Source organism: Taurulus bubalis, assembly GCF_910589615.1.
Source record: "Taurulus bubalis genome assembly, chromosome: 11".
Lineage (NCBI taxonomy): Eukaryota > Metazoa > Chordata > Actinopteri > Perciformes > Cottidae > Taurulus > Taurulus bubalis.
Window position 1 is genome coordinate 8848201 of NC_136599.1, and position 22954 is coordinate 8871154.

Genomic DNA, 22954 nt, shown 5'->3' on the forward strand with positions numbered 1-22954 from the left:
GCTAAATATTTTTTCGAATTAATTCAAATGTATTCTGCAGGAATCATCCTCAGAGGTCGTTTTTGCCCTTCTATAGCTATTAATCGATTTGGAAATTCTGATGAAATCCTTTGTTTTTCAATGTTTTTACGTGATAGTCAGCTAAACCATAATTAACGCAATTTAGTCACAAATGGCATGAAACATTTTCCATACAGCTTCCATTCACGACTTTCCTGTCAGATTCCAACATTTTGTAGCTCAGCGAAAAGGAAAAGTGTTTTTATCAGGCTTCGTTTACATGTTAATCTATGAATTGATCATCGCAGTTCTGTACGCAGTAAAGACACACCTGTTGAGCACTCCGCATACACTATCAATGAACCCTTCATACACTGCGAGTATATTGAAATTAACTTTTCTTACACACCAGTGTTTCTCTAAGAATGAACGGTCATTTTGCAAGGATGGGCTAGTGTTACACAAGATCTGGGCAGTGGTACTTGATCCTGTGTAGTCACCGCAAGTCACTTCTGCACGTCAGTTTAGTGTTTTCACAGTCATCTACGGCGAAAATAGCAGAAGTGAACTAAGATGTTGAAATCTTGGTGCACTTCAAGACAGATCATGTTCTGGTCCGTTTACCGTAGCTAAGGCGGTCTGGCTTCCCGTTACAACCCATGGTCCAGATATCCGGTGTTCCTTTCACTTAGAGGAGGAACTGCAATTAAACAAGCAAGAACCACAGTCTTAAAATCACCATTTATACATTTCTTATTTTAATTGTGGCTAGAAAGATGACACGGGTTTGGCTACTTTTGAAAGAGCATTTCGGAGTTTCAGAGGGTGCACACACCTTGAATGCATTGTGCCTTTGGTCAGACTTGTGAGAATCATTAGAAAGTTTACCTTGGCAATCATCATTGGCTTTAAAAGTCTTCAATACTTTGACTGACAAACAGTGTTTATATGATATAGATACAAGGCATGATGTGACACTGCAGCCACAAAGTCTGCAAAGAGAAAAATGTCGGGGAGAGTATCTCCAGCTTCTTGATCAAATATTTCTACATAAACCATTTCAGTATCTGAGGGTCTAAAATCCACTGAAAGTCAATGCATATTCTATACATCTTAGGTTGTTTGATTATTAATTGAGCTCTGTTTATAATTAATCATAAAGATTATGAAATGTTTGAAAAGCGTTTACAAATTGAACGAGTAGAATATGTTCTATATCACATATCTATATTTATCGAAAGGTAATTTGAGCGATTAAAGGAAGAAATGTGCAAAAAGGACATAGAAATAGAAAACTAAACAGGACCCAGGATAGAACTATGAGGTACTCCACAGATTAACTGTGAGCAGGTGGATTTAGAATAACAAACATCAAAAGATATAACACAGAAACTAACTGACTTGTGTCTGTCAGAAACAGACTACATTTAAAGGATGACTTTGTTTATATTCTATGTTCCTTATTGTCAACAAATCCCATAATATTATTAATTGTTTGGTGCGTGAAGCTTAATTTTTGTCCAAACATTATTAAAAACCCACTAATGAGCCACACGGTTGCACTGGGTGACATGTTCCCTCACTATGATGAACCTGGGTAATTTATTTTGAGTTGATTCCACATACGACATCTATTTGGTGCTCACTGGAGCACCAAATATGGTTTGTTCTGTGACTGAAAATAGTTCACAACAAATGCACACTTTATTCTTGTCTGAGTGAAGTTTGTTAAAAGCCAAAGTGCTCCGCTGTTTAAGTACAGAGTATGTATTTATGACCTATTTTTAAAGATGCATCTCAAGTAGGAACCAATGAGCTTGGGACTGAGTTCGACAGACAAGACCAATACTCCAAAATCTAAAGATATTCAGTTCATGGGTAACAAAGAAAAGCATTCAATACTTTAATTTGAGAACCGTGAAACAGCGAATATTTTAAATTTTTACTTAAAAAATGTTGATGATTTGATTATATTTGAGTTTTGCTCCTTGTTTAAAATGTAACTCCAACACACAGATTATGATATTCATGATGTAAAACAGCAACACATGTTGTGTCAACTTTATCATTGTCAAACTAAACAAGCAAGAACAACTGGACCAAGGCCACATTAAAACAAAAAACAACGTGTCATGTAATAGATGGCTGAGTTTTCATCATCCAACGTTTTTTTAATCAATTGAAAAACACAATCTAATGCTACGATGTAGAAAAGTGATTTGAGGAAGATCAGCTTGTAATATGCATCACAAAAGCATACGAACATGACTCATAGATTTCTCACTAACTTGTACAGAGTGGACATTAGATTGACGGGTGTGTGCGTGTGTGTGTGTGTGTGTGTGTGTGTGTGTGTGTGTGTGTGTGTGTATTGCCTTATCAGAGGAGTTTTTTAGGAGGCCAGTTGGCCTGTGGAGGGGCTGTGATGCAACAAGGAGTTTACGGACAGACACTGCCCATTGACGGTAAAATGTGGAAAGGGGGCAGGGCTAAACTTTCAAGAAAAGAGGTCATCCTGTGTGGGAATTTCCCTCTCTCCTGTTAGCATGTGAGCCAGGAGCAGAGAAAGACTGAATTGGGGCTCCAATAGGAAACGAGGGGTCATCGACGAAAAAATGCAGAGAATGTCTAAATGCATCTTTGCCAACGATGACGGCTACAATGAGAGCGAGAAGAGCAGGAAATGCACCATAAAAAGTCACAACAATGGAGTACTGGATGTTAAATCATTAACTCATTATATGACACATGAATTGTTTCTGCGGTTTAGTTGATTATGTTTTAGAATATCGACAACTTTTCTTGAAAGATGTAAAAAAAGAAAAGATCAGCCTATGTGGCACTGTTTTGCACCCAGTGAGGCCGAAAGCTAAACCACAACTATTTACAGCTATTGTGATGTTCATGGAGGATAACAATGTCTTATTCAATTGTGGGTGTAGCATTCTTCAAGTGGTGATGCGTTGGAAAGGGAGGATATTGCACAACAGTTAAAAGCTAAACTGTTCCATCATTGAGTGTGTTGAAACATCCACTCTGTTCAAAATGTCATCTTCCACTGCACAAACCAGCAACAGTTTTTATACTTTACTTGTGAGAACATAAAGTGACTTTTCACTGACCATAAAGTACATGCATGTTCCCTCTTGAATAGCTAAATGAAGGTGTTTTCTTTTGCTTTTTTCCTGCTGACTTAGAAAAACATTCCCCACCCTGAATTGTCATGGATCATTTACAAATCCCTGTGCCTCTTTCTTTATCCTCTCTGTCTGGGGTTTGCTTGTTTGAGACAGATACGTTTCTTATTGTGCGGTGAAATGCAGTCTAACTCCTTGGTAAATTCCACTGCAAACAAGTAGTCGACTTATCTATCATGTGTGGTGTAACCTACTTTGTCACTCCCATTTTTAACTTCTTCATTTTCTGCTGAGTGTTTCCCACTTCAGGGCAAAACAAGGTTTGCTAAGGATTATTGGTATCTTGCCTCCCAGCCAGGTCTTTTGGCTTTTGAAGCGTGACCTGAAGTGGTGTGAGGAGGTTAGTTGCTGATTAATTTCTATGCAACCTTGAACCCCTCTCTGGGCCAGTGGACCCAGCAGACTATTGACAGAGTCGTGTGCTAAAGATAAAGCTAACATTTCGGTGCTACGTGCAGTGTCTTTCTTTCTTCTTTTTTTTTTTCCGCTGCTCTCAGCAGTATCGTTTCAGTATAAATTGGTTGGATGTATTTCAGGATCTGAGGACTTGTGGGTCAATACACGAGTAAACACAGGAATGCATTGAGTTGACATTAAGAGTTACCACATGATAGTATATGGGCAGTCTGGTATTATGAGGAATCCCTTCATTTTTCTATTCTACAGCAATAGAAAAACACGATTTTGCATATCAATCCTCATTATGTATTCAGCAACAGAGGAGATTTCTGTCACCGTATAACGACTGCTTTGTGTAAATAATAATGTATTGAGATGGTGATCTGAGGCATTATTAAAATGTCTTTAGCCTCATTGGTGAAGACTAGATATATAAAATTCACTATATGTTCAAAAACCTTTAGCTTGTTGATGTCTCTTTCAATTGTTTGTCATGACCTGAATTAAACGATTGCAAATTAGCCTTAATGTCGAACCATTATTTATCTGCAGCATAATGTTGTAATTGAAACACATTGAAACACACAGTGTGACTAGGAGTGTGTGAATATGTAAGGCAAGCACAACACCCCTGTCTGCACCTGCTTCATAAATGACAGAAAAAAAGAAGTTACAAATGTAATTGTTTAGACAAAGTATAAATCTGTTTAATTCAATAAAATATCAAGTACATGTAAAGCATTTAACCATTCAATATTAAATAATTTGACTTATTTCATTCATTGCCAATACTATTACAAAGAGTTGCATCATTTCACTGCAGCACAACTCTTCCCTTAACAACCATTGCTCCAGATACACAACATGTAGAAATTCACTCGCGTGTATGTAAAATATGCACCAAAATACTGCATACACAAAATTACATCTGAGAATAAAGCTACGGTGACATGTGAAGAATCGTGAATGATTGCGCAATCCATGCACCCCACTCCTTCAGTCCCATTTCAACTGTCCCTGTAAACTGGTGGCCGCTGTCTTCACCTGTGAAGCGTACCGTTTTCAACACTTGTTCAGTGGATCACCTCCAGCTCGAAAGTCCATCGATGATTAGAGAAGCGGCAAAAGTGGCCCGCTTTGGAGTCTCTGGCGGAGCTTTTCTAACATTGTCCGGTGGCAGAGAGCAGGTTGCGCAGGGTGGACAGCTCTCTGGACAGCTGCTCTACGCGCTTTTGTAAACGATCGTTCTCTGCAGCCAGTTCCAGCACTTTATGTTGAGTCTCCATGTTGCGCACTTTGGCTTTGTCCCTGCTCTTCCTCACTGCGAGGTTGTTCCTCTCCCGCCTCACCCTGTACTCTTCGCTGTCCTTGTCCAGGCGTTTCTTGGTTTTCCCGGAGGACATTTTGCCACTGTGCAATGGAGACCTGCTTTTACCTGAAGGGCCAGGTGTGCCGGGCGGGCTGGAGCAGGTCGAGGACGCGGAGGAGATGTTCCCAAGACTGCCGCTGGTGGACTGGTAATGGATGTAGAAACCAGACGAGCCGTTCTCCATATTTGCGTCTCTCTGACTGTCGTCTCTCTCAGCCGCGGCGGCGGCAGCTCTGTAGCGGCTCCCGGTGAGTTCAGGGCTCAGCACACTATCCACGCGGGTCTCCTGCAGCTCAGTGTAACCCAGCGCGTAGGGCTCCCTGGGGTCCCTCAAGTTGTCGCACTGGCTGCTCTCCAGCTCGTTCAACAGCGAGTAGTTCTTGTAGTTCTGTAAAGCGGCAACTCTCTTGAGCTTGTTCTCCGCCAGGAAATCGGAGAAAACGTCCCCCTGTTGCTGCTGCTGTTGGTGCTGCTGGTGCTGCTGGTGCTGTTGCGTCTGCGCCGCCAGTTGCGGACAGTTGTGCAAAGCTGAATCCAGGTAAACGCTGAAGTCTATCGCTCTCTCCCGTTCTTCAATGCCCAGCTCCGTCATCGAGTCGCTGACCCTCCAGTATGAGCCGTTGCTGACGGGACTGATAATGCTGTCTCGACTGTGAATAGCAAAGCCGCCCTCGTCGTAGAAGCCGGCCACTTCCATGGATCTTAACACCCGCCGGATTGAAGGAGCATGGATGGCTGAGATGAGACGCCCAGATTGTTTTGGATTCAGTTGCCTCAGTTGTGAAATGGCCTGAAAGTGTCTGACTGCGACGAGTTTAAATCTCCCGTGTCACTCACTGCCTGTGACAACACGCAGCGAAACTACTTTGAAGAAGCAGTGATCATGTATTGGGAGGGATTGACAAGTCTTCCTGTCTCGGGGGGTTTTATTAGACGCGCGGGGCGGGGTTTTAGCTGGGCAGGTGCGTGACGCGCAGCGAAGAGCCAACCGGACAATATGTGCTGATTTTGGAGGACCTTTCCTATAACTATATATGTGTGTTTATCAGGTTTTTTTGTGTTTGTTGTGTGTGTGTGGAATTTTTGACATTTAGTTGTGACTAGACTAGAGTGGAAATGTACTTACATTGGTTTTCAGTAGTATTATATAATAATAGTGTTATAAAAACGAAACTGAGACAACTCAAATAAAAAGTGAAAATACAAACCAACACCAACGATAGATTTTTTTTATTTTTTTTTACCAGCATTTGTTGACAACACGTCCATTCACGCCCTCTACAGCCGCATCTCATCCACTCGACAACCATGGAAAACAAATCCGACTCAGGCAACCAAGTTCATGCGTACGCCGGAACGTCGACGCTCATGAAAGCAGCCCGAGACACATCTCCAGACAGCTGTTTCCCCACAACACAAACACAGACTTGTTTATACCAGATTGTTGTTGTGTGGTCAAACTGTACAACATGACACATCCGCTCCAACACTGCATGAGGGTCAGGGTGGGTGTTAGGCGTTTAGTCCGCCTGATTTATGACTCAAACTCTGAAAGGTGTTTTCACATCGCAATGTTAATCTCAGAACATTACATTTAACAATAAGGAGCTTACAAACACGTTATACGAACCGGACACAGGGACTTGGCTCTGGTGCAAAACAGGTCTTGGTGTCATACACGTGCTCAGTTGGCCGCATGAGCCCCAATGCACAGGGGCTACTCATACCTTAACGACCAGGTCTTCTGACGTACACTACGATAGTCAGAGCTAACTGATGTCGTTTTAGTGTACGGCCCTACCGCCATCTTGTGGTGAGCTTTAGGAATGTACACAAGCGGTAATACAGCAACAGAGATAATATAAATATTTAGGACAATGCGTATCTCTACATAAACTGTTTCACTGGTGCACAGCCAAAAACACTTGTGTCTTAAAAACATGTCTTGCATTTCCCAGAATTATAAGAGAGTTTGTGACTTTATTTCAGTACAATCTGCTATCTGCTATCTGCTGTTACTAAAAATGGTGACCCCCCTCCTATAGCCTGATTAACATGGAAGCCCTAGAGCAAAAAAAAAAAAAGAGTAGAAGAGTAGTATACGTATTACGAAGCACTCAGTTACTTGCCACCACTGGTCAATACTAGTCACAAGTCAATACTGAAAAGCTGTCTCTAATGCACTCTCCCTCAACAATGCATTTGATAGCATAAGCTTAAGTTTTTATGCAAAATATTGATCTGAAAAGTAACCACTAACTCCGGCTGTCAAATACATGGACTGGAGTCAAACGTGTAATATTTCCCTCCGAAAAGTAGTGCTCACACCAGACTAAATGAGGCTGCAAAAGCAAAAACCCTGACTGTAGTATATTTAGGTTTCTAATGCTTATTAATATAACTTTCAATTTTGATTTAAGTACAAAGTTTCGATAATTCTTCCACTATTGCTTAGCCGTGAATGCCTCACCTGCCGATATATTGTCAAACTTTCGGCCTTTTTCAGCTGTAGCATCACAGAATGTGACAGGTGTCGCTGTAACACCTTCCGTTGTTTGACAACATGTACTATATGTTACATAGAGAGAGCGAGAGAGCTCCATCTACTGTACACCCAGCAGAGGACCGAGAGCAGAGCAGGCACCAGACAGGACGGGTGGAGTCAGGAAATGCGGTCTTTGCCCTCGAAAGCCCCCATTGGTCAATCGACTGTCCGTGGAACATTTTCCTTGACGGCGATTGGTTGCTACGATCAACGACTTTCCCCCTGATTGGCTGAACACGTTACGCTGTCTGTGGGCTGAGAACTAGATGATACCGTTGGTTACTGACGACGAGCAGAGAGAGATTCATTGAAGGGGCTGGGCCCACAGTGGAGAAATGGCGAGAATGGTTACCGAGAGCCGGTGTGGAGTGGAAACACAGAGCACGGAGACCGGGGGACCGAGCCGGGCCTCGGCCAGATGGGGTCCACAACACGCCGGGGCTCAAGAACTAGCCAATTTGTACTCACCAGGTGAGTCAATCGACCGCAGCAGCTCCGTCTCGCGGACTTGTTTTCCCCCGGTTCAAGTGGCCACGAGCGACAGGCGTTACATAGCGTAGTTACCAAGTAACGTTTGGACCCTGAAAAAATAAATAAAACAACTTGTAAAATCGCATCAAGAGGACCCTATTTACCTTTAACTGCTAACATTGAATGGCCCGGAACAACGAGCGACAGCTGTGTGTGTGTGGGTGAGTGAGTGAGTGAGTGAGTGTGTATGTATGTATGTATGTATGTGTGTGTGTGTGTGTGTGTGTGTGTGTGTGTGTGTGTGTGTGTGTGTGTGTGTGTGTGTGTGTGTGTGTGTGTGTGTGTGTGTGTGTGTGTGTGTGTCACAGTCAGACTTTTGTTGTTACTCAACAGGAATCACGAGCTTGAGGTTGCATTTGTGTTTGAGTCGCTGTTGTCCTCTTTGACATGTCCGGCAGCGGGTGAAGGAGCCTCTGATTCTGCCTCGTTCGTCCCTGGAGCTGCTGTGACCTTTCATAACAGTGTTGGTTCTCAGCTCGCAGACTGTCACTCTGAGAGCAATGCATGAGCATTATTAATTAGATATTTTTTTAGATGCTAGCCACTCCTCTTGTGTTTCAGGTTACTTTATTATTTATGTATTACCCCATGGTGGATTTGGTTATTCATTACCAAATGCATGAAGTGAAAGGCCTTCACGCCCAAGTGTACAAACACTTCATGTCTTTTGAGCTCCTCATATCAGTTGAGGACCTTATCTGACAGCTAAGACGAGAGTTGGTGATCAGACTTTCTAAGACTTTCCTTTGAGTTGTATGACGTACGTCCACGTGGACTGGTATTTCAGGTCATGTAACAAGCAAAGTGCAGAGGAACGTGGCCTCACTGGCACAAGGAAGCATCTGATGGTTAATCATGTTGCCTTGTTTACTAACCTCTGGACGTTTTTTTTGTTAAGATCACATCATGTTCAGGAGCTGTGGACATAATGTCCCTGATCATTTTTTATCAGCAACTGATGCTCATGTGTTGAATCGTACTAATACGGCCGGCTCCTGTTTTTCTTTCAGGCAAAAGATTTCAAGAGTGGTTATGTGTCGTTCTCTGCTTCTCTCTCATGGCCTTCAATTTCATTCACCTTCTTGCCAATTTCCACCTTGGACACTTGTGGTACATCCTGCTGAGCATTGGTAAGTGCTGACTGAAACGTTATCTAATATTGCCACTGGTTGATGAGTTCTGTTGTTTTTAGAGCTGCAGTCCAAACAAAGTGTTGTTTGTTCTCTCTTTAGCCGGTTTGAATGGTTTTCTCATCCTTTTTCTGGGCTTTTCTCTTCCTCAAACTCATTTTTCAGTGGCGGGAATACTCACTGCCGACTTTGCATCGGGACTTGTTCACTGGGGGGCTGATACGTGGGGATCAGTGGATTTACCCATATTTGGAAAGGTAAGATATCCATTGTTTATACTGTAAATAATCTTTTTTTTTAAAGGACATTTTCTGCATTCACAATGCGTATTTCATGTTTTTCAGGCCTTTATACGGCCATTTCGAGAGCACCACATCGACCCCACAGCCATTACCCGTCACGACTTCATTGAGACCAATGGTGACAACTGCATGCTGACCATAGTCCCCCTAGCAAACATGGCCTTCAGCTTCCTCACCCTCTCCCCTGGTGAGTTTTGTATCAACAAACCGAATCTGACATTTCCTTCTGTCCGATTTTCTAAACTGTTCCTTCCATGCAATATTCATGTGATTTCAATGACCATTCTGAGGAAGAAAAAAATACACCAAACAAATTAGTTTCTGTCTCCTTTTTTTTTGCAGTGGAGATTTACCGTAACTACCCCTGGTATTGCTACTTGTTCGCATTAGCCATCTTTGTGACCCTAACCAACCAGATTCACAAGTGGTCGCACACGTACGTTGGCCTGCCTCGTTGGGTTGTGTTCCTCCAGGACTGCCAGGTCATCCTCCCCCGCAAGCACCACCGCGTCCATCACGTCTCGCCTCATGAGACGTACTTCTGCATCACTACAGGTTTGTCTTTAGTATAAGTGTACGGGTTCAAATCGGCATGTAAATCGTGTTCTGAGGCGGGATGCTCGCAGTTTATCCGATGCAAGTCGGGCAGATTTGTCATTGAGCTTTGTCTCTCCAGGTTGGCTGAACTACCCTCTGGAGAAGCTGGGTTTCTGGAGGAACCTGGAGGATCTTATCCAGGGTGTTACGGGAGAGAAGCCCAGGGCGGACGACCTGAAGTGGGCTCAAAAAGTCAAGTAACGCCGCAGGCTGACTGCACCCTACCTCAGAGGTCCAGGCTTCTCATCCCCCTTTTTTGCCTCACAAAAACTGTAATCCATAGAAAGAAAAACTAACAAACACTTTCTGATGCCATAGCTTTAAGTCTTGCACATTTTGTCTGTTTTCCAGGAGGAGGGCTCTGTTGATGGAATTTTTTCTTTACTCACTTGTGGAGATCCTCATTTCAAAACGCAATATATCCTCAACTCTTTGTGTGTCTAAGACAACTCATCACTTTTTTGAGGTGATTTGCAAATGCATTTGCTCAGAAGGTTTATTCAGATACTTTATTGTCAGATACAGTGGATTTGAAATCATTTCCAAGGAGATTAAAATATTTCCCTCGTCAGAAAATTTCAAACAATCCCCAAAAAAAGAATACTTGAAAGAGGGAACACTCACTTTTTTTCTCCTCCAGAGACAGAACTGTTCATGAGTTTGGTAATATTTGGCTTTGCTTTTTATTTTCTCTGGATAAGTCTTTGCATGTCCGCCTCATCACGGGCCTACTTGTGCAAGTAACACCATTGGATTTAGGCCATGGCAAGTAGTCAGGCTTGGGGGGGATATTGGATTTTTGAATGCCCTCCCAATGTTGTTGGCTAAAGAACAAAATGGTTAATTACTGTTACTTGTTGATTTCGTGCACATTTGGGTTCAGCTGCACGCTTTTGGGGCTGTTTTGTTAAAGAGAGGTGATGACAATATTTGATCGTTTAGTCATGGATTCGTGACTTTGAGACTGACTACAGTTGCAATGGAAGAGTCAATGCTACTCTAAAGCTAAAATCATCCCTCTAGGATGCTGAATGACAGATCTGACAGCTCAGAAAAACGGGTTTTAATTCAAACAAACCAAAAACAAACAAACAACCAAATTGCTCCTATTGCTGTCAGATCCTAAGCTGGCATTTTGATTGAAATGCGTTATGTTATTTGGCCATTGGAACAGTTTGCATTTCTGTCTTTTATGATGGAGGAAACAAAGAAGATGAGTAATTGGATCTGAAAAAGTTGCTTTAAAATATATGTAACTGTCGTCCGCATTGATGCTAGGCCATTAGAAATTTGGGCAAACACGCATGTATCATGCTGTTGTTCTGCCGAGTCAGCTGGCCCTCCTAGTCGATGATCACGTGTCCTCTGAGAAGCCTTTTTAGTTTGTATTTGACTCCTGATAAACAAACAGGTTTGCAGGAAAGAGGCAGACACAGTTTTGTCACGCTGCCTTACACGCTGCAGATGCAGTACTTGTGTCTTTTTTTCCGTTTCATTTACTGTATCTTTATGTTGTTGCAACCGCTTATCTGTCTTTCTGGGATCTGTATCTAACTTAGTCAGACACAGATACTCCAAAGCTATGTGCCAACAGTGTGTGACATTGTTTTCACTCCTCACGTCTTGCTATTCTTTTGTAATGTGGGAAGGAGCTGTCACTTTCAGAGCGCAACATTCCCTGCGAGTAATGCCACCACCGTGTACCGTCTTGGTAACTGTGCCAAGCAGATTTGGGGATGTTACAAGGGCTTCGGTGACCGCTTACGATCCAGGAATTTCTTCACGCCTTGATTATGTTGAAGATTGTTTTGAATGCTTAAGTCAGTAATTCGTTAATGTTGTGTGCAGCGAATAACTATGCAGTGTATTACAAGGCCCTTAACCATATGTCTTAACTCATCTGATTCGGTTAAAACGCCTTTCTTTTTCTACTAGTTAACACATGTTTGCTATTTCAGTTGGAAAACGGGAGCTTAAAAAATGTGCTACTTCACCACCATGACACAAATACATGTACTATAAGCGACACAGATGTAAGAATGCGTGCATGCGTACAACATGTTATATACTGGGTCACCAGCTCCCCTTTGAGTTGGTGCTCCTTCCATATGAAGTCAATTGTGCTGCTTTTTAAAAGAAGACCCCAAATTTTGACCAAGTGGTCCCAGGTTTGAATTATCATAATCGTATGTAATAAATTCTTTTTAGGTTTAAATTAAAGGAGCCTTTCTCTAGTTGGGTTGAGCAGGTGAAAACAAACCTGAATTAGTGAACTTGATATTGTGCTTATAGTAGATAGTTATATATATTTTTTAAGCCATAATTATGTTTTATATAATGTAATATTCCAGTTTATGAAACCTTCATACTTGATTATATAGAATTATTCACCATAGGTCAACAGCAGACATACACAGCAGATTGCCTAGAGCTTGTAGAGTATTGTGAGAAGCAGTTGTGTGTATTTGCTGGTAAAGGGACGCCATTACCTGCCACTGCATCAACGTTTAAGGCCTGCATAGAAGTTTTTTGGATCAGTATTAGACAAAATAGTTTTGGAAATGAGACCCAATCGCATCAAGGTTGACAGACGACTTGTTTTATGGATGCGAGTTTTGCCAGTGGCTCTACTGAATGTTTTGGAACATCAGCAAATTGCTTTTTGTAATAATATAAAAGTAATAACAACTTTGACGACATTTCGTGTTTTTGTAATATTAAAGGATAATTGTTATAAATACTAGACATGCCATAATAAGTTTGGGGATTGCCATGACTGACAACCTCGCAATAAATATACACGGTGAGCTCAGAAGGCGCCACATAACAATCTTAACTTGGACACAGGCTCGCCATCATCGCTTTTTGTCATAGTTGGGAGTCTGGTTGTGAGTATAGATTGAACATGCATTAACTTATTCGTTATTCTTATTCTCCAGATGATCTAAGGATTGTGGTTAAGTAGGTTGTTATGAAATTGTGAAACAAAACAAGCTAAGGCCTTTTAACAGATAAAAGTTGTTTCAGTCACTCTTTTCCGTCGTCTGTTGGCCAAAGTAGTCAAATGATTTAGATGCATTATAGGTTCTATCGTAACCATATAGCAGTACAGTTAACTCAGCATCTTGTTATCGAGGTAGCATTTGTGATAAAGCTGTGTTTGTTTTGTCTCGTTTAGAGACAGACGTCAGTGGATTTGAAGGGTATTTTGTGACTGAATATTTTCTTATTGGAAACTGTGATAGCAAATGTGTTGGTAAGTGGGGTGGGCAGTCGTTGGTATATCCAACATGCTGTGTTTTAAATCCCTTTTGTAATGATCCGTGGACTTCTTATTGAATGGCCTTATCCTCTCCCTGATTGATTCTGTAGTTCTTGCCAGCGAAATAGGAACACTATTCATTGACTGATTTAAATTTGCCCTTCTCTAGCTTCTCACTTCTTCTGAGGTAAGACTCATTTTATGGATGTTGTAGTTGGTAATGTATGCTGGGGGTGATGGAGTTTTCGATATCAGAATAATGCCTTGATGCCTTTTGGTTGTCTTCCATTCGGGAGACTTAAAATGTATATATTAAACTGTATTTATAAATAAACTAAATAAAAGGTTTATAATTACTGCTACCTGTTTTCTCTAGTTAATTTATTTCTGTAGCTATATGTACTCTCTGGATTACTCTTTCATGAATTACATTTTTGTAATCAACTCCTTACAACTGATTTACAGGACGTAATGTGCGATCTAATGGTAATATCATCAATATACACTTCAAATTTGATACTGTACATATACACACACACACACACACATATATACATATATATATATATAAGCAACCCCAAACAGACTGATATTAACTGTTAGCCTGTTAACTGTTAGCATGATTTTTGGCATTGTATAGATTTTGGATTAGCATCTTATTGTTATTTTAGAATTTGAATTGCACTCCTACTTTGTATTGCAACTGCTGTACAGCACATTCCCTCTTGATAAATAGTGTTATCTTCACTTCTCTTCAGTAATTAGGCTAATCATCCTTTATATTGTTACTTTCCTCTTGCTCTGCCTGTACAATCTCTCTTTTAGAAGCTGACAGCTAGAGCAGAGGGCCACAGGAGTTTTTAAGAAGGACATTTTGACATGTCACAGTCAGAAATGCACACTTTCAAATAATTCAACAGAGTATCGTAAATGTTATTGGAGGTTCTCGCCCTATTAAGACAAGTTAAAATGTTTGCAATGAAAAGGGCAGATACATTATTAATAAATGTGCCGCTTATTGGGAAGTCCTTCTTCTTTCAGGCCTATTTATTCCAGCCATGTTCTCCCTGCTTTTGATTTGTTTAGATGTATTAATCTATGGAGCCTGCTAATAGTTTACACACTTTGATTTGTTTTAGGACAATACTTAACAGTTTCGTCCTCGTATCGCATTCAATTCATCTTAATTTGCCACAGGGACAACAAAGGATGCCATGCTCTGCGTTTGTTCCACGCGCACGCACATGGCCACAAGCAAAACGACATGCGCGCTTCCGCTGTGTTTAGCGACAAGATGGCGGTCGCCGCCGGATCAGGTAAATGTACGAGAGAAATATATCCCAATCATAAACCGAATAATCAGACAAATTAAATATCACGACGTAGCTGTTAAGCTTCGTAATGAGTTTGAATGTCCACCGACCCGTCAGAGGTGTGAAAATACTCCAGCTAACGCAAAGTTTGAGCTTGTGGAGGCAATGAATAGGAAGCGATGCTACGAGCTAAGCTAACGTAACTTAAGTTAGAACGGCAACGAGCTGCACCCTGACTGCCGACGACGGGGTTTGCTATTGTTTCATAGCCGTTCAACACCGGCCATCTGCGTCTGTGGTGCACCGTGTACCGTGTCGGCTTTGGTTTAATACCGTAAATCACCACGGGCATGGTGCTCAGCGCCGATGCTAGTGAAGCACAGCTAACGGTAAATGTCTTAGGCTTGTTTAGTCTTATTTACGGTTTAAGGTTAGTCACTGGCTCTGATCACGGAGGTGCCACAAAACACACCGTGAAACGTTATCTATAGATGTCGGTGCAGCCTCAGTCGTGGTGTATGGTTTCACCTGTCATGTCAACAATGACGGCACATTTTATTTTGTCTCCTGAGAAAACACAATATACGCAGACTTTCATCAATGAGGCTCGTGAGATGCCAGTGATCCGAGCTGGGTTGCGGCACCGTAACTGTGTTTGTTTGCATGGCTCCGTTGACGCTGCAGCACTTCATAATAATCTCACCGCAGAGGCCAAATTGATGCAGCATCGTCGAAGCCAGATGCCAAATTTGGGCACATGACATTAGTACCGTCAAAAAGCGGACAAAAGCCCGTCAACCAAGGCGTTCCTCATTTCCCCCTCTCATTGTCCGGGTCTGAATGAGTCATAAACTCGTAGGCTTTATAACTGCAAGTCATCGCTCTTGGCAGAAGCTCTTGCACATGTACAGTTTTGTTTCGTTGGTGCCTAAAATCAACTTGCTTGACAGAGTGCATGTGTGAGCACGTCTGACATTGGTGTGTTTTGTGTCCACAAACAGTTGTCAAAGTCCCTCGCAATTTCCGGCTCCTGGAGGAGCTGGAGGAAGGCCAGAAAGGTGTGGGAGATGGGACGGTGAGCTGGGGTCTGGAGGATGACGATGACATGACCTTAACACATTGGAGAGGGGTGATCCTCGGCCCCACGAGGGTGAGTGGTGCCACTTCCTAACACTGGCGAGAGGACTGTGCTAAGAGGTGAACAGATTGAAGAGTCAGGAGCTACGTCAAAAGGTGGATGCAAAGGGGACGTAGGTTGACGAATAACGCTACATTAGTTTGAGACAGCGGTGCAATAACACATTTAAGTAAAGATAAAACATCACAAAATATAATATCACAAAATGACAGGAAGCAACAGGTCGCACACCATAAAGCACTGTCCTCAGTCACGGTTGCTTCAATTTATTTTTGGAAATCATGTAGATTTTTCAGACGCTAAAGGTATTTACTTTTTTGTATGCTGGTAAGATTCTCTTTGAAAATGTTACCAGAACTAATGTATAGAACTAGATAATACTTCAGACATGGACGTACGTTAGACTACAGCTGGCTCACCAAACATATTTCCTTTTTTTTTCTTTTTTCTGTCATTGTGTGCGTGTGTTCACTCGCCTCTCTCTACCCATCTCTGTCCACAGACTAGCTTTGAAAACAGGATGTACAATCTGAAAGTTGTGTGTGGGCCAGAATACCCAGACTCACCACCGTTTGTCAAATTTGTGACGAAGATAAACTTGAATGGCGTGCACACCTCCAGCGGTGAGGTATGTAAATCTTCCCAATCAGTTGCTCTTATTCTAGCTTGAGTACTCAACGTTGGGTGACGTCGGCTCTTTTGAAAGTGATACTGCTCTTGATCCGGTTCTTGCTACACTGATGAATACATTGGGAGAAAGAACACAATTTGGTTCATGTATATTTCATAATACCAGAGTATGTGCATGCAGCATAAAAGCTTGTTCACACAATAGACTGGCATGCATCAGTAATCGAGTAAAGGTGAATACAATGACAGGAAGACTGTCATGCCTGCTCTGTAGACTGGTTAGTGCAGATAAGAAAGTTCCTGGTTTCAGTGCATTCTTGAATCCGCTCACAGCTAATGCAACCATTGCATTCATGCTCATTTAAAAAAAAAAAATGGAATGGAAACATGACCAGACCAAGAAACCTTTTAGGATCCACCAGAAGGAGGGAGTCTAGATTAGTTTCACTTAAACTGTAGTATGTCAATTACTTTTAATTTAGCATCACAGAAAGAAAACCTCATGTGAGGCCAACATGATTTTCCCCAGGAGGGATCGGACAACATGCACTTCTTTTTTTTGCGAGTGGTTACCTTAAGTTGTTCAAATGTCGCAGTGCCCGACCCCATCCACTTTCCCACTTTGTCAACACAGGCTTATTTAAACTAACCGCAGATCGAGGACAATCAAACGACTGGCATTAAGGAAGTCCTCTGTGATGAAATGCTATAAAATACCGTAAACTTCTAACATTTTGGTCATTGAGAATGGTTGCATTCTAGAGAAGATATATTTAGTTGTTTGTGATGTAGAAGCCATCCACGCATCCTTACCTGTTCTCTGCCCTGCAGGTTGACACGAATGCGGTGACTGCACTGGCCAAGTGGCAGAACTCCTACAGTATCCGGATGGTGCTGCTGGAGCTGCGACGGCTCATGACCTGCAAGGAAAACATGAAGCTTCCTCAGCCGCCCGAGGGCCAGATCTACAACAACTGAGCCCCTGCTACTTTTGCCTCCATTGCTACTCAACTCTTTTTTTATTTTGCTTTCATCCCTTTGTCCCCAACCTCTCCCCCATGTGACATCCCACCTCATGCCAACACCTTGACTGAACACACACACACACACACACACACACACAGCTGCAGACATATACAATGACAGATACATGCACTCACATATCTGTATACACAATCACACAGCAGAAGACTGAAGTCTATAGTAATGGATACATGCAAACGTAAGCACTTAGACATTTATCTGCACACACACACACACACACACACACACACACACACACACACAACCAGCAGACCTATACAACAACTGGTACAGGTAAATATGCGTACACATCTATATGTAAACACACACTTGTTGAGCATCCATGAGTCATTCCATGCCCTCCCTCCCCCATCACTGGAGCTCTGGGTGGACTCGATGTGACGAGGCAGGCGAAGTCCTCAGTCCACACCAGATATGATTGTTTGAATACTGTACATGTTACTAATCTTTTTTTTTTATTATTATTTGTTAAAAATGCAGATTGTACAATAACATAAATAATCTTATTGAGTGTACTTCTTGTGTGTGTTGCCTTTTTTTAACCTAAAAAAAAAAAGTCCAGTTAACATATGCACATGTAGTTCACTAAACAGGCTGTTAGTTATGAGATAATCTTTCAAAGTCTACAAGTTTATATGGAGCATTTCTACATGACTAACTGCTGCTCTATTTATTTAATTACCCTCACAGTCAGCAGAAGCGTTGCGTTAGAAACCACAATGTTTATTTGCTTAAGTTAAATTAGATGATTTATATGAAGCTAACTTGGCTTTGCATAAAGACTAGAAATAGAGAGAACCAGCTGGCCTGGCTCTGCCTGAAGGTAAATAAAATCCACCTCACATCTCTTAAGCTCACTAATTAGCATGTTGTATCTTGTTTAATTGGACTCAGCCAAGATGTAGATGACAAGTTAATGGAGTTCTTACAACTCTTGTTATACTTTATCAGATTTTCCTATTTAAGCATTGTATAAATAATGTATATAAGCAGTATAATAGTGCAGTGCTAAATGTCACTGCGGTTGTGTTGAAATAATATTTTGTGAACCCTCCTGTAGATAAGTCTTATTTGAGTCCTCAGGCAAGAAATCTAGTTTGTTCGTGTCAGGAAAGTACAAATGTGGGAAAATAGGAAATGGGTGTGTTATGTGTTATGGAAAACGCTGTTGTGTGAAGCAAAGTTAAAGTGAAAAGCAGAACTGAGAACATGTTAGGAAAAGTACAAAAGACATTAACAACTGTCTGCCAGATACTGAGCACAAATAACACCACATCATGCAAACATTCACAATAATGTTGGATTTCATGACATTTTCACACGTTGCAGGTGTAATAAAAAAATGACTTCATTCCATTTAGCTGGTCTCGTGTTTATGCTGGTTTACTGGGGTACAAGGGGCATTGTTAATGTTACTTATTACAAATCTGTGCTGTCATGGTGTGGGCTTTTACATGAGGACAGTGGCCTCTTTGAATTGCTGAGTAGGAATGAAGAAGTGACAACTCTTGGAGTGAGAGGGTTGGAGTCTTGTGCAACAAATGCTGTGTGCAAGTGAACGTCCTCGTGATCTCAGTGCCAGATCCATCTGGGGCCAGTAGGGGGCACTGCAGGCTTGGACAGTCTACATAAACAACTACTACAGCACATTGTATTTTCCTTTTGGGGCAGGCAAAAGTATGCCAGATAAAATGTCAAGGGAACCTTGAAGTGTACAGCACGGACTTGACCTAATTAAGAGCTGGGTGCATTACAGAGAGCTCAGTGGATTCAGGCACTGTCCTCTGTTATTCAACAGCGGCGTGGACTCTGACCTACCCAGAAGCCCCAAGTGTTTCTCATCAGTGTGTGTACGTAAGAACAGGTCTGTGGCTGATCCCTATAAAAGATGACAGCAAGTCGTGTTCAACGCCTCCAGGGACTGAAGGAACTTGTAAGTACAAGTTTAGTTTGGTAAACACTGTATTTCCTATTCTTCTAAAGCATGATAATCTGTATGAAGACCACACTTTCTTTCCATTATCTCAAGTGATTGCATTATTAAAACACATTATACTGTTTATGTTATATTCCTTGAGTTTCTGGAACCAACATGGAAAACATTTTCTGTATTGTTGTTGCACATCACCACGAGATCAGTGTGGAAGCTACAATCGAGCCAAGAGACGCAGCGTGGAAGTCCATATTGTCAGTCGGATTCCTCCATAAGTGTGAAAAGGGATGTGAAAATTGTATCAGCCGCTTCAGACATATGGAGCGCTCTGTGGGTGTGAACTCAAATTATATTGCTGTTAGTTTCTGTCAGGAGAGACTTGAAGAACGGAACTTGTCCTTGACTTGCTTTGATGCACAGGAGTTGTGTTCACTGATAATGCCTACTAAGTAACTGGCCTCAGCTGAGATTTGCTCACATGAATTATCAGGAATGTACTGTCTCTGCCAACAAGCAAGGCTTTTGCAGCACTTTTCACTTTTCATTTTATGCTACTTTACACCTTACAAGAGGGAACTTTTGTATTGTTTTACTAAAGAACTACATTCATTTGACGTTTGTTGACTGAAGGTGGAGGGTTGTCGGCAGATTAAACTGGGCCCTTGGGCGATGTAAGCTGGTCTATGTGGTTCCTCCTGCTCCCCCCCTCCTACAGCTGACATACACTCTGCATCACTTTCTTTTGCATTTTCAACACCTCCACAGCCCACATTCTGTCATGGCTAGAAATTCTGTGGTAACTCATTTGTGGTAACTTTAGTTGAACTAAATCACAATTGTTTTAAGATAGTCTGACCGTTTTTAATACTAATGACTTTATGTTCTAGGTATGACACACAGCATAGGTGGAACCATTTGGGGAGGCTTCTACTTCTTCTTCAAGCGTTCTTCCCACTGATCCGGCTGCACCATGGCTCTGCTCGTCCACGTGCTGGCCTGTGCCTTTGGCCTGGGCTCTTGGGTGGCAGTGAATGGTCTGTGGGTGGAACTGCCGGTCATTGTCAACACTCTCCCTGAGGGCTGGGAGCTCCCCTCCTACCTGACAGTCATCATCCAGCTGGCCAACCTGGGGCCTCTGCTGGTCACTCTCATGCACAAACTGTACCCGGGTCGTCTGAAAGAGCGCGTCGTCATCTACTGCATCCTCTCCATCGGCGTCCTCTCCTGCATCTTGCTCGCCTTCTTCTGGGACAAGACGACGATAGTGGCGGGGTCATCCCATAGCACCGCCTTCTTCATCATCACCTTCTTCCTCTCTCTGGTGGACTGCACCTCCTCAGTTACCTTTTTGCCTTTTATGATGCAGCTTCCAGCAAAATACATCACCACATTCTTCATCGGGGAGGGGCTAAGTGGATTCATTCCTGGCGTAGTCGCTCTGGCACAAGGTGTTGGCATCACCAAATGTGTTAACTCGTCTCAGACTGCAGGAAACCACACGAACGGGAGCTCGTGGTCATCACACACAGAGTATCTTCCTCCCAATTTTTCCACGGAGGTGTTTTTCGTCCTCCTAGCAGTCATGATGTGCATAAGCCTGGCTGCTTTTGTTGCACTGAACAAGCTTCCTGTGACTTTCGAGTTGTCAACCGAAAACCTCGTGCCAGACCCTGTGGCATCTGTCTGCTCCGGTCTGGAGAACCCCGGAGCAGAGACTGATGGAGAGGGTGTAAAAAGCCAGAGTGAGGGGGCAGCCCAGAGCAAGCCTCTGTTGGGATGCCCAGAACTCTCTGTGTACCAGATGACCTTCATCTACTTTATGGTGGTGTGGGTTAATTGTGCCACCAACGGCGTGCTGCCCTCTGTGCAGGCGTACTCCTGTAAGTCCTATGGGAACCTGGCGTATCACCTCTCTGCTGCTCTGGCATCAGTGGCCAACCCAGTGGCTTGCACCATTGCAATGTTCTTCCAAAACAGGTAAAGATTCTTGTATAGATTTTTATTTAAAGCTTAGGCTTACAGGTTCACAGCAGTCAGCCTTAAAATAATAGTCAGGTGCCTATTTGAACATTGACTTAACTTGCAGTTATAGGTCCTCCTGAGTCCTGTCCATACTGGCCTGGAAGAGATCCCTTTCTAATGCTTTTCCAGTATAAGTGATGGGGGGCAATATCCACAGTCAAGTGGATCCCTTATTCAAAAAACCTTCAACATTTGAAACAACTCATAACCAAAAGATAAGGGCGATCATTTTTTTAAATATAAAGTTTAACAATTCATATTTCTGTTTTATAGCTGCATTTAACGAACACCATTACTCCAAAGCTCCAGACCTGTACTGGACAGAAAGGACGGAATGCTCTTGAAATGTAGCTAAGAAATTGGGAAAATAATTTAAAAAAAAGAGAGTTGGTGAATTTTATGGATATTGACAGTAAGTACCTGTGCTAATTTGCTAATTTGTCCTAATGAAAGTAAACCTAACGAACATGCTTTATTTTGTCCGAAAGACATGAACGAAATGCCGAATGAGAGATTGTATTGAGCCAGAGAAGCGAGTACAGAGACAACTCAAATGAACGATTGGCACATTGTTTATGTGGGAAAATACAAATCAATTAAACTATACTTGTGAAAGATAACTTATCTCCAAGTGGAATGAGGAAACTGATAACACACCTCTGTTGCTTTCAGGTCGGTGGTGTTTCTTGGCGGGCTGACGGCACTGGGGACAGGATTTGGCAGCTATAACATGGCTATGGCAGCTATGAGTCCATGTCCTTTGCTTCAAGGGTCTGTGGCGGGAGAGACGATCATTGTACGTGAGACACGAACATGTTGCATAGCAGACGTGTGGCGTAGAAAGAAAATACACAGAAAACATTTCTCAGTGTCTTTATCAGGGAAATACCTGTGGCAAAGTTCAATTATGAAAGACCCGAGTATTGAGCAACTCTGCTTACTCTCACAACTGATGACATAAAACATGTTTGGGGCGTAAATATGAAATCCTGATTTGTTTTTTTAGACACAAATTATGTTATAAATGTCCCAGATCATCATTCAGATGAGTCCTCTATGTTCTTTTGCCCTCACCAGGTGCTCTCATGGCTCTTCTTCACTGGGACGATGTCTTATGTCAAAGTCATGGTGGGTGTTATCCTGAGAGACCGGAGCCACAGCGCCCTGGTCTGGTGCGGAGCTGCAACACAGATGGGCTCGCTGGTTGGCTCGGTCACCATGTTCCCGCTGGTTAGTGTCTACCAGCTGTTTAAGTCAGGGGACTTCTGCAGCACCCAATGTCCTTTATGACAGCAAACCTGAGAGCCACATTCCTGAGGAGGCCGGAGACACTCTCAGTGAAAGGAGAAGTTTGTGCTTACTCAATTCCTCCCAACGGTTGAGGAAAAGATCAACACCACAAAGCATAAAGACTTTGCTCTGTTAAACATTTAACATCTACCTAAAAGCCCCTTTACAGATCACTAATCATCAGATCATCAACCTGTTGACCTTGTATGATTCATGTACAATCAACACATGACAATGTTGTGGTTGTGAAGT

The 22954-nt window shown here is 42.3% G+C and overlaps 4 protein-coding genes across 5 annotated transcripts; 3 read left to right on the forward strand and 1 right to left on the reverse strand.

Moving 5' to 3' along the window:
* Positions 1 to 4278: 4278 nt before the first annotated feature.
* Positions 4279 to 5849, reverse strand: cebpb (CCAAT enhancer binding protein beta). Its single transcript, XM_079226704.1, has one exon. It carries the CDS (start codon positions 5660 to 5662, stop codon positions 4757 to 4759), a length of 906 nt encoding a protein of 301 aa, XP_079082830.1. The 5' UTR covers positions 5663 to 5849; the 3' UTR covers positions 4279 to 4756.
* A 1996-nt stretch (positions 5850 to 7845) lies between these two features.
* peds1 (plasmanylethanolamine desaturase 1) lies at positions 7846 to 10271 on the forward strand (the record flags this gene model as incomplete). The annotated part of the gene is made up of 6 exons (XM_079226367.1): positions 7846 to 7981; positions 9052 to 9171; positions 9337 to 9428; positions 9516 to 9660; positions 9816 to 10028; positions 10150 to 10271. The coding sequence occupies 6 exons, from the start codon at positions 7846 to 7848 to the stop codon at positions 10269 to 10271; spliced, it is 828 nt and encodes a 275-aa protein (XP_079082493.1).
* Positions 10272 to 14600: 4329 nt separating this feature from the next.
* Positions 14601 to 17972, forward strand: LOC306743806 (ubiquitin-conjugating enzyme E2 variant 2-like). Of its 2 annotated transcripts, none has more exons than XM_079226369.1 (4): positions 14601 to 14648; positions 15647 to 15795; positions 16286 to 16411; positions 17245 to 17972. In XM_079226369.1, the coding sequence occupies exons 1-4, from the start codon at positions 14627 to 14629 to the stop codon at positions 17389 to 17391; spliced, it is 444 nt and encodes a 147-aa protein (XP_079082495.1). In that variant the 5' UTR covers positions 14601 to 14626; the 3' UTR covers positions 17392 to 17972. The 2 variants fall into 2 exon arrangements, with proteins under 2 accessions (XP_079082495.1, XP_079082494.1); XM_079226368.1 differs by having other exon boundaries at positions 14626 to 14654.
* A 2388-nt stretch (positions 17973 to 20360) lies between these two features.
* On the forward strand, positions 20361 to 22702 carry slc52a3-1 (solute carrier family 52 member 3-1; the record flags this gene model as incomplete). The annotated part of the gene is made up of 3 exons (XM_079225569.1): positions 20361 to 21367; positions 22085 to 22208; positions 22490 to 22702. The coding sequence occupies 3 exons, from the start codon at positions 20361 to 20363 to the stop codon at positions 22700 to 22702; spliced, it is 1344 nt and encodes a 447-aa protein (XP_079081695.1).
* Positions 22703 to 22954: the final 252 nt, after the last annotated feature.